The sequence below is a fragment of the Fonsecaea erecta genome (assembly GCF_001651985.1).
Source record: "Fonsecaea erecta strain CBS 125763 chromosome Unknown Scaff9, whole genome shotgun sequence".
Classification (NCBI taxonomy): domain Eukaryota; kingdom Fungi; phylum Ascomycota; class Eurotiomycetes; order Chaetothyriales; family Herpotrichiellaceae; genus Fonsecaea; species Fonsecaea erecta.
In genome coordinates this window covers 1,246,331-1,265,591 of record NW_017387252.1, presented here as the reverse complement: position 1 = coordinate 1,265,591, position 19,261 = coordinate 1,246,331, and the positions used below count along the sequence as shown (strand labels likewise).

The 19,261-nt window shown below is 51.9% G+C and overlaps 7 protein-coding genes across 7 annotated transcripts; 3 read left to right on the top strand and 4 right to left on the bottom strand.

The window, feature by feature from the left end:
• Window positions 1-52: 52 nt before the first annotated feature.
• On the top strand, window positions 53-3,086 carry AYL99_09674 (hypothetical protein; the record flags this gene model as incomplete). Its single annotated transcript, XM_018841181.1, has 9 exons — window positions 53-138; window positions 194-325; window positions 406-537; window positions 593-805; window positions 865-1,032; window positions 1,087-1,901; window positions 1,948-2,221; window positions 2,273-2,515; window positions 2,573-3,086. The coding sequence occupies 9 exons, from the start codon at window positions 53-55 to the stop codon at window positions 3,084-3,086; spliced, it is 2,577 nt and encodes an 858-aa protein (XP_018689862.1).
• Window positions 3,087-4,458: 1,372 nt separating this feature from the next.
• On the bottom strand, window positions 4,459-5,084 carry AYL99_09673 (hypothetical protein; the record flags this gene model as incomplete). Its single annotated transcript, XM_018841180.1, has 2 exons — window positions 4,459-4,773; window positions 4,842-5,084. 2 exons carry the CDS (start codon window positions 5,082-5,084, stop codon window positions 4,459-4,461), a joined length of 558 nt encoding a protein of 185 aa, XP_018689861.1.
• Window positions 5,085-6,720: 1,636 nt separating this feature from the next.
• AYL99_09672 (hypothetical protein) lies at window positions 6,721-9,556 on the top strand (the record flags this gene model as incomplete). The annotated part of the gene is made up of 3 exons (XM_018841179.1): window positions 6,721-6,744; window positions 6,795-7,009; window positions 7,069-9,556. 3 exons carry the CDS (start codon window positions 6,721-6,723, stop codon window positions 9,554-9,556), a joined length of 2,727 nt encoding a protein of 908 aa, XP_018689860.1.
• A 632-nt stretch (window positions 9,557-10,188) lies between these two features.
• Window positions 10,189-12,780, bottom strand: AYL99_09671 (hypothetical protein; the record flags this gene model as incomplete). Its single annotated transcript, XM_018841178.1, has 3 exons — window positions 10,189-11,404; window positions 11,467-12,309; window positions 12,365-12,780. 3 exons carry the CDS (start codon window positions 12,778-12,780, stop codon window positions 10,189-10,191), a joined length of 2,475 nt encoding a protein of 824 aa, XP_018689859.1.
• Window positions 12,781-13,143: 363 nt separating this feature from the next.
• AYL99_09670 (hypothetical protein) lies at window positions 13,144-14,726 on the bottom strand (the record flags this gene model as incomplete). Its single annotated transcript, XM_018841177.1, has 2 exons — window positions 13,144-14,499; window positions 14,547-14,726. 2 exons carry the CDS (start codon window positions 14,724-14,726, stop codon window positions 13,144-13,146), a joined length of 1,536 nt encoding a protein of 511 aa, XP_018689858.1.
• A 376-nt stretch (window positions 14,727-15,102) lies between these two features.
• AYL99_09669 (hypothetical protein) lies at window positions 15,103-16,338 on the top strand (the record flags this gene model as incomplete). The annotated part of the gene is made up of 1 exon (XM_018841176.1): window positions 15,103-16,338. The coding sequence occupies one exon, from the start codon at window positions 15,103-15,105 to the stop codon at window positions 16,336-16,338; it is 1,236 nt and encodes a 411-aa protein (XP_018689857.1).
• A 672-nt stretch (window positions 16,339-17,010) lies between these two features.
• AYL99_09668 (hypothetical protein) lies at window positions 17,011-18,507 on the bottom strand (the record flags this gene model as incomplete). The annotated part of the gene is made up of 4 exons (XM_018841175.1): window positions 17,011-17,886; window positions 17,943-18,129; window positions 18,181-18,316; window positions 18,480-18,507. 4 exons carry the CDS (start codon window positions 18,505-18,507, stop codon window positions 17,011-17,013), a joined length of 1,227 nt encoding a protein of 408 aa, XP_018689856.1.
• Window positions 18,508-19,261: the final 754 nt, after the last annotated feature.

Below are 19,261 nucleotides of genomic sequence, written 5' to 3'. Positions count from 1 at the left end.
ACGGACGAGCAGAACTGGTGCTGCAACTAGTCAAAGTTGGGCGCGTGTCAAAATGGGTGACGCTGGCCAACGGTTGGAATCGATTCTCCAGCACTTGACGCTTCCTGAGACGATCTCACTACTTTCTGGGAAAGATGCGTAGGGACACCACATATCCGGACTCAGCCACGCTTTGAAAGCTAACATATTGCAGGTGGCATACGGCATCTATCCCTCATCAAGGCATTCCATCCATCCGGGTTAGTATCGTCGTCTTGATTGATAACCAAGTTCCGTTTGCTGAGGGGCTGGTACCCATAAACAGCTTTCAGATGGTCCCAGCGGAGTACGAGGGTAAGGCGCACAGCATGAGGCCCTGGGTCATTTGAGGCTTCTGAGAATGAAGAACTTCTAACTCTCATACAGACGCCGCACCTTCCAAGCGACATCAACGACATGCTTCCCTTGTCCAATCGCGCTAGCTGCAACATGGGATGTCAATCTAGTGAAGGAGATTGGGACCCAGATGGCAGGGCAAGCCAAAGCACAAGGCGTACAGTAGGGGACTGAGCCCATGCTGGCCGCGCTATTGTTGATTGACACGCATTTGCAGTGTGATACTCACTCCCACAATCAACATCCAGCGATCTCCGCTGGGAGGGAGGAACTTCGAGTCTTTCTCTGAGGATCCAGTGCTCAGCGGCACTCTGGCCTCCAGCCTCGTCAATGGCATTCAACATGAAGGCATTGCAGCAACCGTCAAGCACTTTGTGTGCAATGATCAAGAAACCAATCGGACCAAGATTGATGTTATCGTCGAGGAAAGGTCAGGACGCCTTGGTCATCTCGTTTGCCAATAACGTTACCTATCCTAACCTCTTACAGAGCCTTGAGAGAGATCTATCTGAAGCCATTTCAGATAGTAATCAGGAATGCACAGCCTTGGTCTATCATGGCGTCGTACAACCGCGTGAACGGTCTCCATGTCAGCGAACATCCTCGTCTCCTCAACCAGATCCTCAGAAAAGAATGGGACTGGGACGGAACTATCATGTAGGTCCAACTTGGTGGAGCCGTCTCTCCCCTACGAATGCGCTAACATTGTAGGTCTGATTGGTTTGCAACCTATTCAACCAGTGAGGCGTTGAAAGCCGGTCTTGACCTCGAAATGCCGGGTAAGACGGAATGGCGTGGCAAGCTCGTCTTGAGATTGTTGCATGCCGGCAAAATCGAACCTCCGGTCCTTCTAGAGAGAGCACGAAATGTCCTCAATCTGGTTGAAAAAACCCGGGCATCAGGTGTTCCGGAGGACGCCGAAGAGCGGGAGCACAATACTCCCGAAGTCCGAGAAGCAAATCGCAAAGCTGCGACGGAATCAGTAGTTTTGCTGAAGAATGCAACACAGCTTTTGCCTCTCAAGACGCCAGGTCGTGTGGCGGTCATTGGACCCAATGCCACCGAAGATCTGTACTGTGGAGGTGGAAGCTCAATGGTATTCCCTTACTACTATGTCTCCGCATATGACGGCATCAAGCAAGCTCTGGCAGAGCATAGTCCATCCAGTGAGCTTGCGTTTGCTCAGGGTTGCTACAAGCACACACTGCTCCCGCTTTTGATCACGGAGTCGGCTCCTGGGCAGAAGGGTCTAGATCTGGAGTTCTATGATCGAGACTTTACCCAAGAACCAGATGCTCAGAAAGTGGCAGAAACTCATTCACTCACCTGGAGACTTGTGTTTCTGGGCAGTCTGCCCAAGGCAGCTCTTCCCGTGGTATATGGGCGTCTGAGAGGGACGTACACGGCACCAGTCGACGGAGATTTCGAGTTTGGTGTTGTCACGACTGGCAAAGCCAAGATCTACATTGATGGAGAACTCCTTGTGGACAATTGGACTAAGCAAGAAAGAGGACCCTTTTTATTTGGTACGTGAGGAATTGACTGCTCTAAGACCCCATCTGACAACCCTAGGCCTCGGCACCAAGGAAGTTCGCGGAGTCAAGAAGATGACAGCAGGTCGCCAGTACGAGATCCTGACAGAGTACTCTAACCGCAGCAGCCTGCCCGACAGGACTGGAACCGATCTAGGCGGCGGCATTCTGCGAGTAGGGGTTTGCCGAATCGTCAGCCCTGAGAATCTTCTTAATGACGCTCTTGAAGCTGCGGCCTTGGCTGATACCGTGATTTGTGTCGTCGGAACAGATCAGGAACACGAAAGTGAAGGATGGGATCGAAAGGATATGAAGTAAGCAGAAGCGCGTTGCACAATGGAGTCCTCACCACTGACCTATCTTAGACTTCCCGGAACACAAGATCAGCTCGTCGAAGCAGTGTTGAAGGGGAACCCCCGGACTGTAATTGTGAATATCTCTGGCAGTCCAGTTGAGATGCCCTGGATTGACGAGGCTTCCACCGTCGTTCACGGATGGTTTATGGGTAGTGAGCTGGGCAATGCCTTGGCAGATGTTCTCTTTGGCAAGGTATCCCCTAGTGGCAAGCTACCTATAACCTTCCCCCGGCGGCTGGAGCAAAACCCATCGTAAGTTTTACTCTCGATGATCTCGTCCAGCAGATCACGCTCACTGACCCGAAACAGATACGGCAACTTCCCAGGAGAAAACGGCCGGGTGAGGTATGCTGAAGGCATATTGGTTGGATACAGACATTACTCAACACGACATGTCCCCTCTCTGTTTCCTTTCGGCCACGGTCTATCATTCACGGAATTCCAGTACAGCGAGCTCCTTTTGAATGGCGACAACACGCTGGAACCCGAGGGAGCCGTGTCGGTGTCTTTCACGCTCAAGAACACTGGAAGCTATGCCGGGCACGAGACCGTGCAGCTGTATGTGTCCGCTCTTAACAGCTCGGTGTTTCGCCCGCTCCTGGAATTGCAGGGCTTTCAGAAGATTCGAGACGTGCAACCTGGAGAGAGTCGAAAGGTGACATTCACAATTGACAAGTACGCGGTGGCATGTTATGACGAGGAATCGGAGAAATGGATGGCAGAGGCTGGCAAATACCGTGTTTCTGTTGGAGCTTCTGTAGAGGACTTGAGGCTTGCCACTTTCATTCAGGTGCCGACCACCTTTCGCTGGTCAGGGCTGTAGAGCCTCGATAGATATCTCCTGTATGATGGTCTGACTGGCATCGTGAAGGAAAAGAGGGCGATACTTGGAGATCTACCACGTATGCCTGGCTAATTCAATAGAGGAACTGCATGCCTGAACGTTTCCTTGATGGCTGCGATGTGTGCAGGTACATAGCAAATCAGCCGGTGTGATGGAACTCGCGGGTTTTATTGGCCATTTCTCAAGGGCGGAAAAGCTTAGCAGAGCTTGTCAACAGAGCATATTGAAGTTTGTCTTTTCGTCCCCGTTTGTTTGTTTCTGTTCTCCCTTCATTATCTTGTCATTGCTCCAGGCAGGCTGATCTTCATATTGTCTTGCCGTGTCATCCTCGACGTATCTTGCAATTGCGTGGGCGTTGGATACCACGCACGAAATATGGTATGCGACGATGATAGCGATCTATCCACTGTCAATGGTGAGCTTTGGGCACCCCGATTCATTCCATGTGCCCTCAAATGGCAAACCAAAACGTCGCTTGTTTAAGAGTTCATTCACCAGATGCGTAACGAAGGAGCAGGATATAGACTGTTAACTCCTCGAGGTCGATCTTAGATGGTTGGATAATGAATTGCAACTCGAGGCGCCCGTGCTTGGCGGTGAGAACTAATGTAGATCCGCATCGCAACAACGACTCCGGGCGGCATTGGATGATGGAGGATACCTCGGACAAACTCAATTCCATCAGGACGGGGTGAGCCTCTGTGGAAAAAGAGAGCCTTTCTAGGGATCCTGCTGCGACTCATCATCTGCTTTACGGGAGGTAATCATATATTCCCCAATCTGGGAGTTACCATTACCGCATTTACAACAGATGGCGCTATCCTGTACCGACTGAACCACAATTAGGGGAATCTTGAACGATCTGTTTGGTCGCCCCCACTTCAGCACCTTGCTCATCCAACATAAAAAGATGAACGCACACGTGAGTAAGCAGACACCAGCCTAGTGGCCCCTGGTCGCCCCTATTCTTGGGTCAGGTATTGCGTAGTCGCCTGTAATCCACATCCCATCCTGCGACAGCACCAATTTCCCCGGAATGGAGGCCTTACTCGCCCTAAACCCCGGGTTGCAGGAGAAATGAGATCAAGCGAGAGTGTCGAGCTAACTTAAAACATTTGCAATACTCTAATAATGTCTTTGCAGCAGCTGCCAATGATGACGTGCGCGAACAATTTCACTGTCAACACCGTTCCACAAGGAGGACCAATTCTTCGACCCCTGCTCTGCCTAAAATGATAATAATACTTTATCTAGAGAATCCATAATAACCATGCACAATGGCGACGTCACACCACTCTCAACAATGCCTGCAGAACCTTGGTTGATCCTTCGTCGAACGAATGCGACAGGTTCATGGGTTGACACCCGCGATCGGGCCGCTAAAGCCCGAGACGTTGAAGCCAAGGTCGACGTAGTAGAAGACGCTGAATTCGACGTTGACGTGCTCAATAAGACCCTTGTCGTTGATGTCAAAAATGTTCATTCCCTGCACAGCCTGGGGCGGCTGCGGGGCGTTGAAGTTGCCTGGGTTGGCGAACTTCCAGTACCACAGGATCTGGTTGCAGTTGAAGGGGACGAGCTGGAGGTCGGTGATGCCGGTGATGGCGGGCTGGCTCAGAACCACACTGATGTATTCCTCCTTGGTGGGGAAGGTAAGGTCACCCGGCTGGTGATACCATCTCAAGTCAGTCACGTATGTCTCGGGGTCGCCATAAACGAAGGAAGCCTGCTTACCTTGAGGCCAAGGAAACCATTGATCGAGTCGGACTGCTCGGTGAAGTCGGAAGCGAGGATCTTCTGGGCTGTCGCATTGGCTTGTGCAACCTGGCTGGGGTCGGCATGCGCGAGGAAGAAGGCGTAGTCGTGGACGATCTGTGTTGCCTGGGCTTGCGAAATGCAGTTTCCGCTGCCGCCGCCGTTTCCATAGCCGCCGCCAGACCAGCCCGAAGAAGGTGCGGCTGCTGCGACGCAGGCCATGGCGAGGGAAGAAATAATGCTGAGTGTCTTCATGATTACGATGTTGTTGAAGCGATCTGAACAGAACAGAAGCTGATAAGTAACGAACGACGGAAGGAATGTGTAGGCTGGATTTCAAATGAATGAAATGATTGTCGACTGCCTGGCACCGAAAATGAAGAGCTGGGAGCAGCCTTTATATATTTCCCTGGGCGTTGCATTATGCTCTTCATTGGGATCATATCAGGGGGGACGGAAGGATTGGGATTCGAGATACTTTGATTGATGATACAGTCGTTCCTGGATGCCGTTATGGCATCACGGTCGACACCCGGTGAGAAGACTGCAGCTGGTAAAATTGCATGATTCCTTTGATTTCGTGCTGTGCCTGAAAATTTCCAGCTGCACGTTCCAGATTTCTATGATCGTTGTCCACCTCGATCCAATATCATTGGCTTCGCGTCAGCGCTACCGCAGCCTTGTGTTAATTTTGGTCTTGTTCTCAGAGGGACCTCTCCCGCGGTATTTCCCCGTGACACAAGGCGAGGAGGGTGTGGGCCACGATCGGCCGCCTCTTGCTGCCTGTCAGAATATCCCTGTTACTCCGGATTGAGGGCCGATGGCGCAGGAGACGTCGCCCTGCTTGGCGCCTGTGCGAAACGTCGTCACGAAATCCGGCGACCCAGACATCACGGCAGGAGGATCGTGTTTGTGGGATCAGGTCAATAAAGCTTGTACTCCGTACAGCGATACTCGACTTACAGAAGCACATTGGCCGGATCACCATGGCAGCCCACCTTTTCCGTCTTTGCCATGGATAACCATGTATGCCATTCCTTGCCTGGAGTAAATTTGATCAGCCTACTCAGTGCATGGAATGGTTCCTTCAAGTTCAGTGCTGCCTTTGCTTTCTAACTCTGGATTTCTCTAATACACACTGTAAAAGTTGGGAGTATAGAGATTGGGATTCCAAGAAGTCGCACCGGAACAGACACATATGAGCTGGTTGCCGAATTCTGGCTTGGAGGCGTTGACATTGTTTGCTTCAAGGGGAACGTTTTGGGCGTCCCAGGTACGAACTTCCTTGATCGGATTACTGAGCTTGATGAATTGGTGGACCGTTCACTACTTTTTGCGGAATCAAACACCGCTTACGAAGCATTAGATGCTGCTCCGTGACCACCTTGAGGGCCGAGGCGCTTCCGGAGAAGGACTCGACCAATAAAGGGGTTGAGTTGGTTGGTGTGATGGAGTACAAGTTCCGAGTCGTCGGTGCTTCGAGCACGGCGTCCCATTCGAACGGCCCAAGTCCGTTCACGAAGGTCAGGTCAGATCGATATGTCATTTCCAAAGCAGGAGTGAGCTACTCTGCCTGGCGAGTAATTTCTTTGACATGTAGACTTAAGGAGAAGGATCAAGGCTATTTCTTATCATATTCGTAGTCCAACGATGAATGAAGTGAGTTGCCTCACACGAAGTTGAGAAGGTTGTGAATAATAAGGCGGCACTATTTTATGTCTTGGAAGGGAGATCCCCGCAAGCCGCTTTAACACGCTTGGCACCGGTGCTGAAAATTTCCCCACACCATGCGTCAAACGGCTGATCGCATGCCGCTTGGCTCTTTTGGCTATATCAGTTCCTTGGACCGCAAGCGACAATGGGCAAACGAGGCGGCAAGAAGGTAAAGTCTTGCCCTCAACATCTGGCCCAAAAAGTGCTAATGTCTCATAGGGTAACCGCGGCGGTGGTGGTGGTAGTGGTGGTGGTGGACCACGTCCTCAACCCGACAATCGGCGCAACAACAGGCTGAACATTAGTCGATGCAATGACAAGTTCGAGCACTACTACAGCCAGCTCGACATAGTTCCAGTTGAAGAGAGAGATGCCTTCTGGGAAGCTATGCGAAGGGATCTGCCCAATAGCTTCAGGTTTACCGGATCCAGAGCGTCTGTCAATGTCCACTAAATCATGATTCTTTCTCCACATGTACTGACTTCTGCTCCAGACATGCCTTAGCAGTCCAGGAGAAACTGCGAAACCATTACATCCCCGAGATCACCTCAATCACCTACGAAGGCCAATATGTGGACGCCCCTCGTCCCGTGGAATGGTACCCCGACCAGTTGGCCTGGTACATGACTACCCCGAAGAACGTTATTCGTCGATTTAAACCGTTTGCCTCGTTTCAAAAATTCCTTGTCACCGAAGCCGATGTGGGAAACATCACGCGGCAAGAGGTAGTCAGCATGATACCGCCATTGGTCATGGACCTCAAGCCAGGCATGACAGTATTGGACCTGTGCGCGGCGCCGGGCAGTAAATCCGCGCAGCTGCTTGAGATGATCCATGCCGGGGAGGAGGAAAGATGTCGACAGGTCGCTGCGAATATTGCAAACGGTCTCAGCAGACCGGAAGGCGAAGACTATCAGGATGACGGCCGGGCGACGGGTCTGTTGGTCGCCAATGACGTCGACTACAAAAGAGCTCATATGTTGATCCATCAGATGAAGAGGCTGAGTTCACCGAACATTATTGTCACGAATCACGATGCGACCATCTTTCCTTCGATCAAGATCCCTTCACTTCCAACATCCGAAGGGAAACCTGTGAATAACCGCTATCTCAAGTTTGACCGGATTCTTGCGGACGTTCCTTGCTCTGGCGACGGCACACTGAGGAAGAATGTGGAGATATGGAAGTCCTGGACGCCGAGTAACGGTCTGGGTCTCCATGCCACGCAAGTGCGGATTCTGATCAGAGCCCTGCAGATGCTTAAGGTTGGTGGTCGGGTTGTCTACTCGACATGCAGCATGAACCCAGTTGAAGATGAAGCCGTCCTTGCAGAAGCCATCAACCGATGTGGAGGCCCGCAGCTCGTGCAAATACTCGAAACAAAGGACCTGTTACCCGGACTCAAACGCTCACCCGGCCTCAAGGAATGGAAAGTGATGGACAAGACTGGCCGGATCTGGAACGATTACGAGTCCGTTCTGAATCATAGAGCAGAGTCCGGCCCCGAGGGACTGGAAAGGTTGAGCGAGGGCATGTTTCCCCCCAAAGAAGATCTACCTCTTGATCGAGCCATGCGTGTTTACCCACACCAGCAGGATACGGGGGCTTTTTTCATTGCAATCCTGGAGAAGAAGTCGGAAATTAAGGCCAAGCCTGAGGAAAAACCAGGCACCGCTGTACAGTCGCTCCTGAAAGAAGCAGCCACCGCTTCCCCGGGGACAAATGTCGAACCCGTGACTTCAACAAATGGAGCAGTGGAGGAAGCCAATGGGATGGTTAACGGGACGGCTAATGGTGACTCCGGATCATTGACGAAACGGAAACATGACGACGGTGAAGATGAAGACGCTTTGCCAGCCAAGCGGGTTAAGAACCAAGAAAATCTCGTCAACATCACCCATGCTTCGACCATTTCAAACGGGGAACCCTCAGCGACCTCTGCGCAACCGCAACCGCAACGACAACAGCCAAAAAAGAAAAACCGCGACCAGCCTTTCGAGGAACCATTTAAATATCTCTCCCCCTCCCTTCCCGAGCTCGAACGAATCCGCACCTTCTACAACCTCTCCCCACGCTTCCCTAATGACCGTTATATGGTCCGAAACCCCGAAGGCACTCCGACGAAAACCATCTACTACACCAACAAACTCTCGAAGGAGATTCTTCAGGAGAATGAAGGGAAGGGGATAAAGTTCATCCATGCTGGCGTCAAAATGTTTGTGAAACAGGACGCCCCGAGCCCGGAAGTGTGTCCATGGAGGATTCAAACGGACGGGTTGAGGATACTGGAAACATGGGTTGGGCCCGAGAGAATCGTTAAGTTGAGAAAGAAAGAGACGTTGCGAGAGTTATTACGTACAATGTTCCCTAAGCTATACGGCGAGGAAGGAGACAAGTTAGGTGAAGTGGGAGAGCAAGTTCGAGGGATGGGCATGGGATGTTGTGTGCTGATTGTGGAGCCGAGCGAGATAGATGCCGAGCAAGCGGCCCATCCGAACGGTGACGGAGAACAAAGCGACAGGTTGGAGGAGAGGATGGTTCTTCCGCTGTGGCACTCTCGTCAGTCACTCAACCTAATGTTACCCAAGGAGGAGAGAATGGCGATGAAACTGAGGTTGTTCAACGACGACTCACCACTGGTCAATGAGAGCAAAGGCTGGCTTGAGGCGAACAAGCAAGAGAAAGGCAAGGAGCCCAACGACAAGGATGGCCAGCAACAGGGTGATGAGAACGATGGGGAGGACGACGGCACGGCCATTCCCAAGGAGCTCGATGAAGTTGTCCAGAAGTATTTAAGGCATAACAGCTCTTCAGTGGAACCGGACTCGAGTCCCGAGCCCGTAAGGCCTCAGCTTGCCTTCGAAGGCGGTGACAACGAGCCGGAGCTGCTGATGTCGGACGTGGCCGACGATGGAGACCGTGACGTGGAAGACGGCGGAGTGACCATTCCGCCATCGGGCGAAGCACCAAATGGACTATAATGCAAAGCTGTATAAAAACGAAGTCCGACAGCACGAGGAAAGACAAAAGGAAATAAAGAACCATCTTTGATCAAGAGTAATGCAGAATCAAAGTACTCTAGTACTCCGGTGCTCTCAGTTGTGTTAGTGTACATGCCTACGTGTATTGTGGGCTCCTCCTAGAGAATAGCAGGACAGCACACAGCTAGCCGTCCAACTAAGAAGTCTTTAAGCTGCCTTTCTTGGTTTTCGTTCATCGGGCTGATGAAGTTCACCATCCCGTGGCATAGGTGGTTTGAGACAGTCGGGTTCACAAAAGCGGAAACCAGTCTTGTATGAAACTGCGGGCCGTGGGGAAAGGCTTGCTCGTTTGCTTGCTCGCTCGCTCGCTGTGTCTCCAGGGGCCATCAGATGAGCATGTTGTTGTGTGCAGACGAAAGTGCAGTCTTGTGAGCCACTTCGCATGCATGATGTAGAGTAGACAATCGCTCTCGAGACAGCAGCTGCTGGGCGGCTGCATGTTGCCAAACACTTCGTGGCGGAAAGGTAGCCCAAGTGTAGGTGGACGCAGGCGATCTGTACGGCGCTCGCGTTCGATCAGGCTTGTCCCGTACTCTTTGCTTCCAGATTCCACTGCCTTCGTCAGAGAGTCCCTATTGGACGGTTCGCAGGGGAGGTTCAGCTGTGCCATGGTTGACGGAGTGTTTCTCGTCCAACGACCCCGGGGATGCATCCTCTGTCTCATTAACGACACGTAATAATACTGTGGGCGCTGCTTGCAGATCGTCCTCTCCCGCGTTACCTTCAGACTCCCGAGACGTCGATATGGCGAGCTCTTTTTCTCGTAGTCGAATGACGCTCTCTACCAACGGCGCTAAGCCCCCCTGGCTGCGCTTCTCGTCGTAAATTCGCTTGTAAAACTTCGTCCCGCTGAAAAGCGAGAGCTCTGCTGCAGTAGCTCCGTTGTAGTCCCGGATGGTTGGGTCCGCGCCGGCATCGAGGAGAATGTCGACGATCTCCGGCCGCTTCCGCCACACGGCAGCGTGCAGTGCAGTACCACCGTATCGACCAGCCTGTTCATTCAAGTCAGCTCCTTCCTCTGCCAGGCTCCTCACGGTCTCCGTCAGGCCGTACGATGCGGCGTAATAGAGTGGCCGAGCAGCCTCAAGGTCCGTGTTCGGGTGGACATAGCCGTGCCAGGAATCGAAGAGGACAACCTGGAGCCAAAAGAGAAACTTGGGGTTGGAACGCGTCGTCAACAGTCTCCGAATGAGAGGAAGCAACTCGGTCTCCTCACCCGACATCTGCACGTGGAACGGCCAGTTTTGAGCCGCATATCGGATGAGCGGGAACTCGGAGAGTGTCCACATGAAATCCGACTTGAACAACGGACCCTCCGAGAAGTCCTCTAGAAGCATATAACGGATGCAGGCCTCAGCCATGGTGCGGTGGGATGCCTGTGCGGGAATATAAAATTCAGAAGATGGATCGAGCCTGCCCGTGAGGAACTCTCGAACTGAGTGATGAGCAAGACGCGCGGTTTGTGAAACGGGGCTGAAGGCAATTAAGCTGCGGCAGATTTCAAGAACGTCGTTGGGATCATTGAGTTTCGAGTCAGGATCCAGTTCGTCAAATCCTGGTTCAAGAACCACAGCTTCAGCAAGCTCGGGTAGAGTCAATGGTGTAGAAGCATGGGCAAGCCACATCAGCGTCCGTGTTGCAAAGGGGATGTCTTCCCGGACAATGCTGTCGATGATGCGCAAGTACGAGCCCTCAATGCTGGGAGGCAGCTGATTTAGCGCTCGCTTCAGAGCAGCATCGGTCCTCAGTCTGGACATTTCGTCTAGTTGGCATTGTACCCATCGAAACCTTCCAGAAGTCAGCAAAGTGATAGACCACCAAGATCGGGTGTGGATCACATCGTGACTTACATCCCGTTAGCGTCTGTTCGCAGTGTCATTTCCACGAAGCCCTTCATATTATCGCTCATTCGCCGAAGCCGCGGATCACTATTGATTCTCATCTTGATGTATACGCTGATATCTCGTTCAACCGCTTCTTCGGGAATAGGAATATCTTGGAATCCAAGAAAATATCGACGTAGCTCCATCTCTGGGCGACTGCTAATAAAGACGCGCAGCGGGTACTTCCCAGATCGCACCGTTGAGGTCAAAAAGTCGCCTACCACAGAGTAATCAGGAGACTCATCCAGACCATCAATGACAATGGTTGCCAGATTGGCAATTGACAACAGCAGCTGTAGGAAGGACTTCAACTCGCTGAGATTTGGTTGGTTGGGGCTGCCGAGACGGCTTGAAGCGCGCCTGTATGCATCAATGATTTGAACGGGTAGTTGTGGGAGTTCCGAACAGAATTGCTTGACAATGGCGCCGAAGAAGGTTTGTGGTGTCAGACTTTCAATGGTGCTGGCATCATAGTAGAAATAAGCCAACAGGGAGTCGGCGGGCTTTGTGTCCAAAAGATGTTGGATGAGGTAGCTTGTGGCTATTGTCTTTCCTGAACCTCCTTGACCGTGCATCCAGAGCAGAGAAGATCTGGCTTTGGACCAGTCGAGGACCGCCGGGTCGTTGAGGAGCCAGTTGCATGTGTCCTTGCAGTAAAGTTGATATGCTCGCTGGAACTGGGCCTCATGATGATGCTCACACAGCCAGTGCAAGACGTCCCTCCGTTCGTGCTCTGCATTGTTGTGTTTGATCTCGGTTAAGGTCTCGGAGACGGTTTCTAACGTGGCACTCTGACTCATAAGGGCCTCCCTGAATTTTCCTGTTTGAGTAATATTTCCTGCGCAGTGAGTATACTTGAACTTACGCTGAAAGCGAGCTCAGGGAGAGGGACAATGAAGTTTTGTGCCTCTCGACGGCAGTAATGAGTTCCTCCGTCTCATTTTTGCGCAGCGGCCAAAGAAGGCGACTGATTGCGCGTTTGCCCGGCGATTTGCTTGAAATGGGAGAGAACTTATGCAGTTTCGTGGACACATTTTCCAATACAAGCTTGCAGTTCCTCAGCGCCGAAGCCAGCTGGTATTCTGGCAGATCCGTCTGTGCAGCCAGCCCTTGCACACCCAATAGAATGCCATTGAGGCTGGTGACTTCAGACACGAGTCGCCTTGCTTCATCGGGGGCCTCAGCCACCGCACAGCCATAGCAGTAACATTGACTGATAACGGTGCCAGCCAGGGAAAGAAGACCAGCAACCCCAGTGACGAGCGAGAACGGGTCAGTCATTATGAAGTCTGGACCGTGGCTCGGATTCAGCCCATGCAGACAATGGATGCAATGACTCCACGATCATACGGTGATGTCCTTGTTCAAGCTTAAATAGTTCCTGGGGCTCTCCTTAAGAGAATAAAAACTTCCATGTACATGCGTAAGACCAAATGATCTCTCTGGCAGCAAGGACTGGGCTTATGAATATTATTACGACAGGGAAGTCTGGGAATATTTGAACGCGGTTCGAGCTCACGCCCGCCAAGGGAGGCTGAGGTAGTTGCACAGCCACTTTTTTGAGATGGATGAGATATATAGATATATGTACAGTGATACAGCCTCAGCGATTGGTTTACAGGTCTGCAGTGTGAAGAAGGTCGACTAAGAGGCGATCGCATGCGCCTGGCTGTCCTTGTTCAAAGCACTGGGTAGTTCACCCGGTGCCAGCTGCCATGCCATGTCAATGGCACCACGAGGATTTCCTTTGTTGTACAAAAACAGACCCTGTAGGGCCGCCATGCTGGTCCGACTGCTTCTCACCGGCCCAGGAGACAGGACTCCTATCTCACGGAGTTTCTCAAAGAACTCCTGTCTAAAAGTTCCGTGGGGATCGGCTTCACTGTAGAACCGCGCCCATAGTTGCTCGATCTGGTAAGTCGTGGCTTCACCAAGTCGCACTGTCATATCGACTCGGCCAGGCCGCACAAGCGCTTCGTCGAGGCGATCAACATGGTTGGTCGTGAGAAAGATGATGCGTTCTTCGGCGCTGCCCACGCCATCCATGGCGTTCAACAGACCCGAGAACGTTACATTGGCCCCTTGGTACCCATCTGTTTCGACTTGACGACGGTTTGCAAACGCCGCGTCAACATCTTCCAGAAGGACCAGCGTCCTTTGAGGAATGACCGTCAACAAATGATTCAGTCTGTCGTCCGTGAGACCTCGCTCACTGAGATTGAGCATGGCGATGTCGTAATTCAAATGACCAGCAAGGGCTTGAATAAACGACGATTTGCCCGTTCCTGGTGGTCCATACAAGAGGTAGCCCCTCCGGTACGGGATTCCTCGTTCGTAGTACCATTTGGCCGAGGAGAGAAAGTCCTGAACATCTGAAACGATGCGTTCTTTGACACCTTTGTCGAGAATCACGGACTCGAGGGGCCGCTTACTGCGAGGGTGGCCGAACTTGTCCCACTTTGTGCCCCACGCTGTGTATATGACAGTTTTGCCTTCGACTGACCGTGTGGCGATGTCATGGGCTTCTTTGAATAACGACTCAAACACGTGCCGCTGGGAATACAACGTGGTCAGGGTGACTGTTTCCCACGGTTTTCCATCCATGGAGAACTGCTTTGATTCTCTTTGGCGGTTGACCATTATCCATGCATTCCTGTAGCGGATCACATGCCTACCAGGACCAGGTATCAAGACAAAATTTGTGTGAATGGCACCATTCGGCAGTTCTCTTTTCTCCGTCTCAATTGCGAGATGGCGCATGCCCGGTGTGAGTCGCTGGAGTAGAGACTCCAAGGCACCTGCATTTGCCTGCGATGACTTATGCGCCAGTCGCCCTCGTTCATGGAGCGTCATCCAGTACAGGAACCAGGGGTAAGAATCGTCTCGAACACTGATCTCGACGTCGACGAGAAGACGGCGTCGCATAAGAGCTGCTCCATGTCTAAGACCTCTTCGACCAAAAGCGAAGATCGTGCCGAGACCAGCAAGACCGAAGCCCTTCTAGAGTGTTAGCAATGTCCTTGATGGGAGTGTGAGCCACCACTCACAGCCGTGAAGAAGGGATTGTTGATTAACTGTGCGACTAACCCGCCATCCGGAGAACTGCTTGTGGTCGCGAATTGACGCACAAGATCGGCTTTCTGGGAGGTGACATCCGTCAAGGCTGGACCTGAAGGAGGCGTGTTCGTGTTTGAGGCGACCTTGACCAGTCCATTGTCGCTCTGCATTCCCTCTTCAACACAGGCAGTGGAATACAGTCGATCTAAGGTGCAAGAGGAAGATGAATCGATGCGTTCATTGCTTCTTGCTCAGTAGTCGGGAAGAGAATTTGGCCGACTCCGACGCGCAGCTGCGGACAATACGGACTTAAGCCAATCGGAATTTTATTGTCCTTCTGCATTGACGATCCTCCAGCCACCATCCACCTACCGTATACAAGAAGGAGACTTGGTATTATTTCCAGGCAGCAGGAAACCATGCCTAGGTGGGTTCGCTTCATATAGTCCTCCTCTCGCTCCCATGCGCGCCTTCTTTCGGCTGCTCTTCAGCAAGCGCCCTTCGGTCAAATCCCATATTGCTACGCATCCCCTTCCCTGGCGCACCATGACGTCCTCATCCACTGCCGCTCTGTTGTACGCCGCCACTATTGCCGTTCCCTCCACAGCATCACCAAAACCCGAGGATGAGATCACAAAGACCAAAGCGTGGCATGTTAAGAGCGGTGGCTTTGATAACCCTTGGCCGTCATGGCAGATGCTGTCTGTGACGACCCTAATCTGGGGCCTCATGGCTAGGAGATGGACTGGCAAGGCGAACAAACCCGATACGACCCCTCCTACGGTCCCAGTTCATCCCCCGAACTTTCTTCCTTCTCGCACGGCAAGTACTTCAGGCGCCCTTAGAGCAACATGGCTTGGACATGCCTGCTTCTATGTCGAATTTCCCTCCGGCCTGCGGGTTTTATTCGACCCAGTCTTTACAGACCGCTGCTCGCCCTTTTCGTGGCTCGGTCCTAAGAGATACACCGAGATGCCTTGTCAAATAAAAGATATACCCGTTATTGACGCCGTCGTCATCTCGCATAACCACTACGACCATCTGTCGCATCCGACGGTCTTGGAGATCGCGAAACACAACCCGGAGTGCCATTTCTTCGTGCCTTTAGGCAACAAGAAATGGTTTTCGGCAACTGGGATTGAGAAGTGCACTGAACTGGACTGGTGGGACGAGGTGGATTTCAAGTTGACACCCTCCTCTCAACGGTCCACAGAGACGAAGCGTGCGAGCGTATCCTCCACCGACGAACCCAATCCGAACCCTTCCACAGACACGATAATAGCTCGTATCTCCTGCCTCCCATGCCAACACATTTCTGCACGTTCCATTCACGACCGCGCCGCCACGCTCTGGGCTTCATGGTCCGTCTCGTCAGGGTCTAAATCGGTGTATTTTGCCGGGGATACTGGCTATCGTACTGTCCCCAAATCCTCGGAGGGGAAGGACGACTGGTCCGAGGAATATTCAAAACTACCTCATTGCCCGGCATTTGCAGACATAGGTCGTCTCAGAGGGCCTTTTGATTTGGGCCTGATACCCATCGGGGCTTATATGCCGCGGTGGATCATGAGTCCCATGCATGCGAATCCCCGTGATGCGGTCGAAATATTTAGGGATACGAAGTGTAAGAAGGCACTGGGCATGCATTGGGGCACATGGGTGCTGACCGAGGAGGACGTCCTGGAGCCACCCAAGCTGTTGAAGAAAGCAATGAAGCACCATAACCTGGAAGAAACGGGGGTGTTTGATATATGTGACATTGGCGAGAGCAGGGAGTTTTGATATTTTAATGGAAACACGCATTGTTTCCAGGTGTCGAAGATTTGCAAGGTCAAATGCAATGTTACTGTATAGATCTGGATAGGGGTTTCAGGTGATGCATCGATGGTCTGTATCAGGTACTGGTACTGTGTTCAGATGGCCGTTGAGGGTAGGAAGACGGCCAAGGGGAACAACACTGGGGGAAAGATCCGTTTGCACAAACAAAACGAAGTTCAGCTTCTCCACTTGTCATCATCCTTCATGTTTCTATCTGTGGCCATTTTCTTTTCTGCTGTGCTAGACAATATCTCATTGACTAATAGTACATGATAGCGTTTTCCTGGATGCTGAACCTCTCAGATGTCCATCAACAGTTGGACAGACAAGTAAAGCTCTCGACACCAAGCTGCGCCACAGCAGCCCCGATAGTGAGATAGTGAACTGGAGCAGGTACAGTACACAAGAAATTCCTCCCCGTAAGACTTGGTGGTGGTACAGTTTCGTGGTATCCGGTAATGGTGACATTCTCGTTTCCCTCTCATCTTCTTTCGGCTGCAAATTTTCTCCTTTTCTCACAGCCTGCCAGTGGAGCAAGTAGCAACACAAGCTCCTGTTCAAGTGCCTCAACAGCAAGGTGATGCGAATCCTGAGCGAGAAAATCGTGGCAGGAAATGCCGAGTCGAGAAGCGTCATTCATTTCCCTCGCCCCTTAGTACTCTTCTTGGTTTTCACGGCCTTCCCTCTGCGGCCTTTCTTTGCCTTTGCCTTCCTTTCTTCTGCGTAATCTTCGTCTTCGTCCTCGGCTTGAGCTGGGACTTTACCGTCATCTTCATCAATGTCGGAACCTGCTGTTGCTGGGGCATTCAGACCGTCTTGACGGAGAGCGCCTATGTATCCTTCTGGGACCTCTCCGGAGGTGTTTCCTGCATAGGGCCCATCTTCCGCCTCGTCTACCGCCTCGAATCCAGCTTTGACGTTGAGAGGGGCGTCATCTGCATCCTCCTCAGAGGCCGGAGGCTCTTCAGGCTTGGCAGCTTTTGCTTTACGACCAGTCTTGGTTCGGTCGCGCTTGGTGGCAACTTGGCGACTTGAGGCAGGAGGCTCAACGTCTTGCTTTGCTTCATAGGAGTCATTAGGGGGCTCCTTTTTCTTTCGGCGTTTCTCTGACTTCGCTGGTTCCACACTTTCCTCCAGGTCTTGGGCTTTGGCCTTCTTGGCGCGCGATTTCTTGGGTGGTTTCTGCGGTGCTTCTTCCTCACTATCCTCTTCCTTCACGGCGGCTTTACGCTTCCTCCCTCCAGCTTTCTTTGGTGGCGGCGACTCAGCTCGCTGAACCTCTTCATCTTCACCTTTAACTTTGCGGTTCGAGGCTTTCTTCTTGGCAGCTGGCGGTTTTGGCAGGTCGTCTTCTTTCTCCGATTCAACCTTGGTCTTCTTACCTCCCTTCGCTTTAGGCTTGGAAGGGGTTTGATCGTTCTCTGCCCCGACTTCCTCGTCATCTTCACGTTCCTTCTTTTTCGGAGTACGTTTGTTGATGCCTTTCATTCCTGGACGGTTGAATTCAGGTTCCTACAACGACATGTCAGTTCACGCCCGTAGAGCATTTATCAGACGTGGGTGCTTACACCCTTCCAGTCTTCATCGGCAACATGGCCATGAGTCAGGGCGTATTTGATCTTCTCACGCGATTCTTCGTCAATCTCGTCATAGCCATCAATGATACGATCCAAATCAGCGTCGAGATCATCCAGGTCCTCAAGCGGGCCGACCTGGTCTTGGAGCTTCTGGATCTGAGCAGGCGTGACGCACCCCCTGATGCAGAGTGAGCTACAACCAACTGTTTGGCTTACGGATAGCGCTTACCAATGCTTCCACATGAACGTAGTATGTTCACGGATGGTCACGAGGGTCCCCATCCTGAATTCGCCCTTTTGAATTTTGATTCCGGCTTTCTTGCATGCCGAGTTTTGGCAGCCTGCACGGCTCGTTTTTGCAAGCTCTACAGTGATGATATTAGCCTGGAGAAACGAGCTTTGAAGGAGACGCGGAAAAGCAGAAACAGCCGTAGGAAAGGGTGACCCAGTTGCGACAGTAGCTCTGACAACGGCGCTGTAGGATAATGCGATGTGTCCTGAAGTTGTAAGAGTGCAGACTGGACTCACCAAAGCGATATGCTGTTTCCGATGCCATGTTGGCCTTGGGGGGCGGTGACGCGGGTGTGAATGAAGGTAAGCTAGGAAGACACGCAGGATAAACGAAGTTCAAAAAGAAGATGCTCAAGCTGCCAGGCTCGAGATCCTGCAGGGAGCGAGAGACCTAGCAAGGGAACTATCGGTAGAATAACAAGGTTGGTTCCGTTCAACGATGGCGAAAGGTGAAAGCGGGAGACAATGGATCAAAAAATGAAGTTCCTGCCTAGCAACTGGAAATGAATAACAGCACTCTGACATATTCGGCTGTCTGACAGATGCCTTTTGTCATTAAGCTACCATCGCACGCCTGCTGCTGTGCTTTGTTTCTGTCAGACATGTGAAATTAGAGGACAGGCGCGACGCGTAAAGTGGTTTGAGAGTTCCTCCCTTCCACCGCCGTCTTTCATTGATAACTACCCTGTTGTCGGTCACTTGAAACTTAAACAATATTTTGTGGTATATGTTTCTGGCTCCTCTCGGTACAAAAGAGGAGAAAGCCATTCACCTCGAGCGTGCCTCGAGGGGCCAGCAAGGATTCGAGATGGGGAGAAGATCCCGAGCAGTTTCCATGTCTTTTGGATTATAAAACTCTGCTAATGCTCTGCTGGTGCTCTTTGAATCCTGAAAACTTATTTAAAGATGCCCGCTCAAATTCAGAAGAAGATGACGGTGAGAAATGACAAGTTGTCCCTGCCGTGGCAGTCCACACCAAGCTCCCTCCTGCTTATTATGCCGGTAATGCCTTCTAGCAG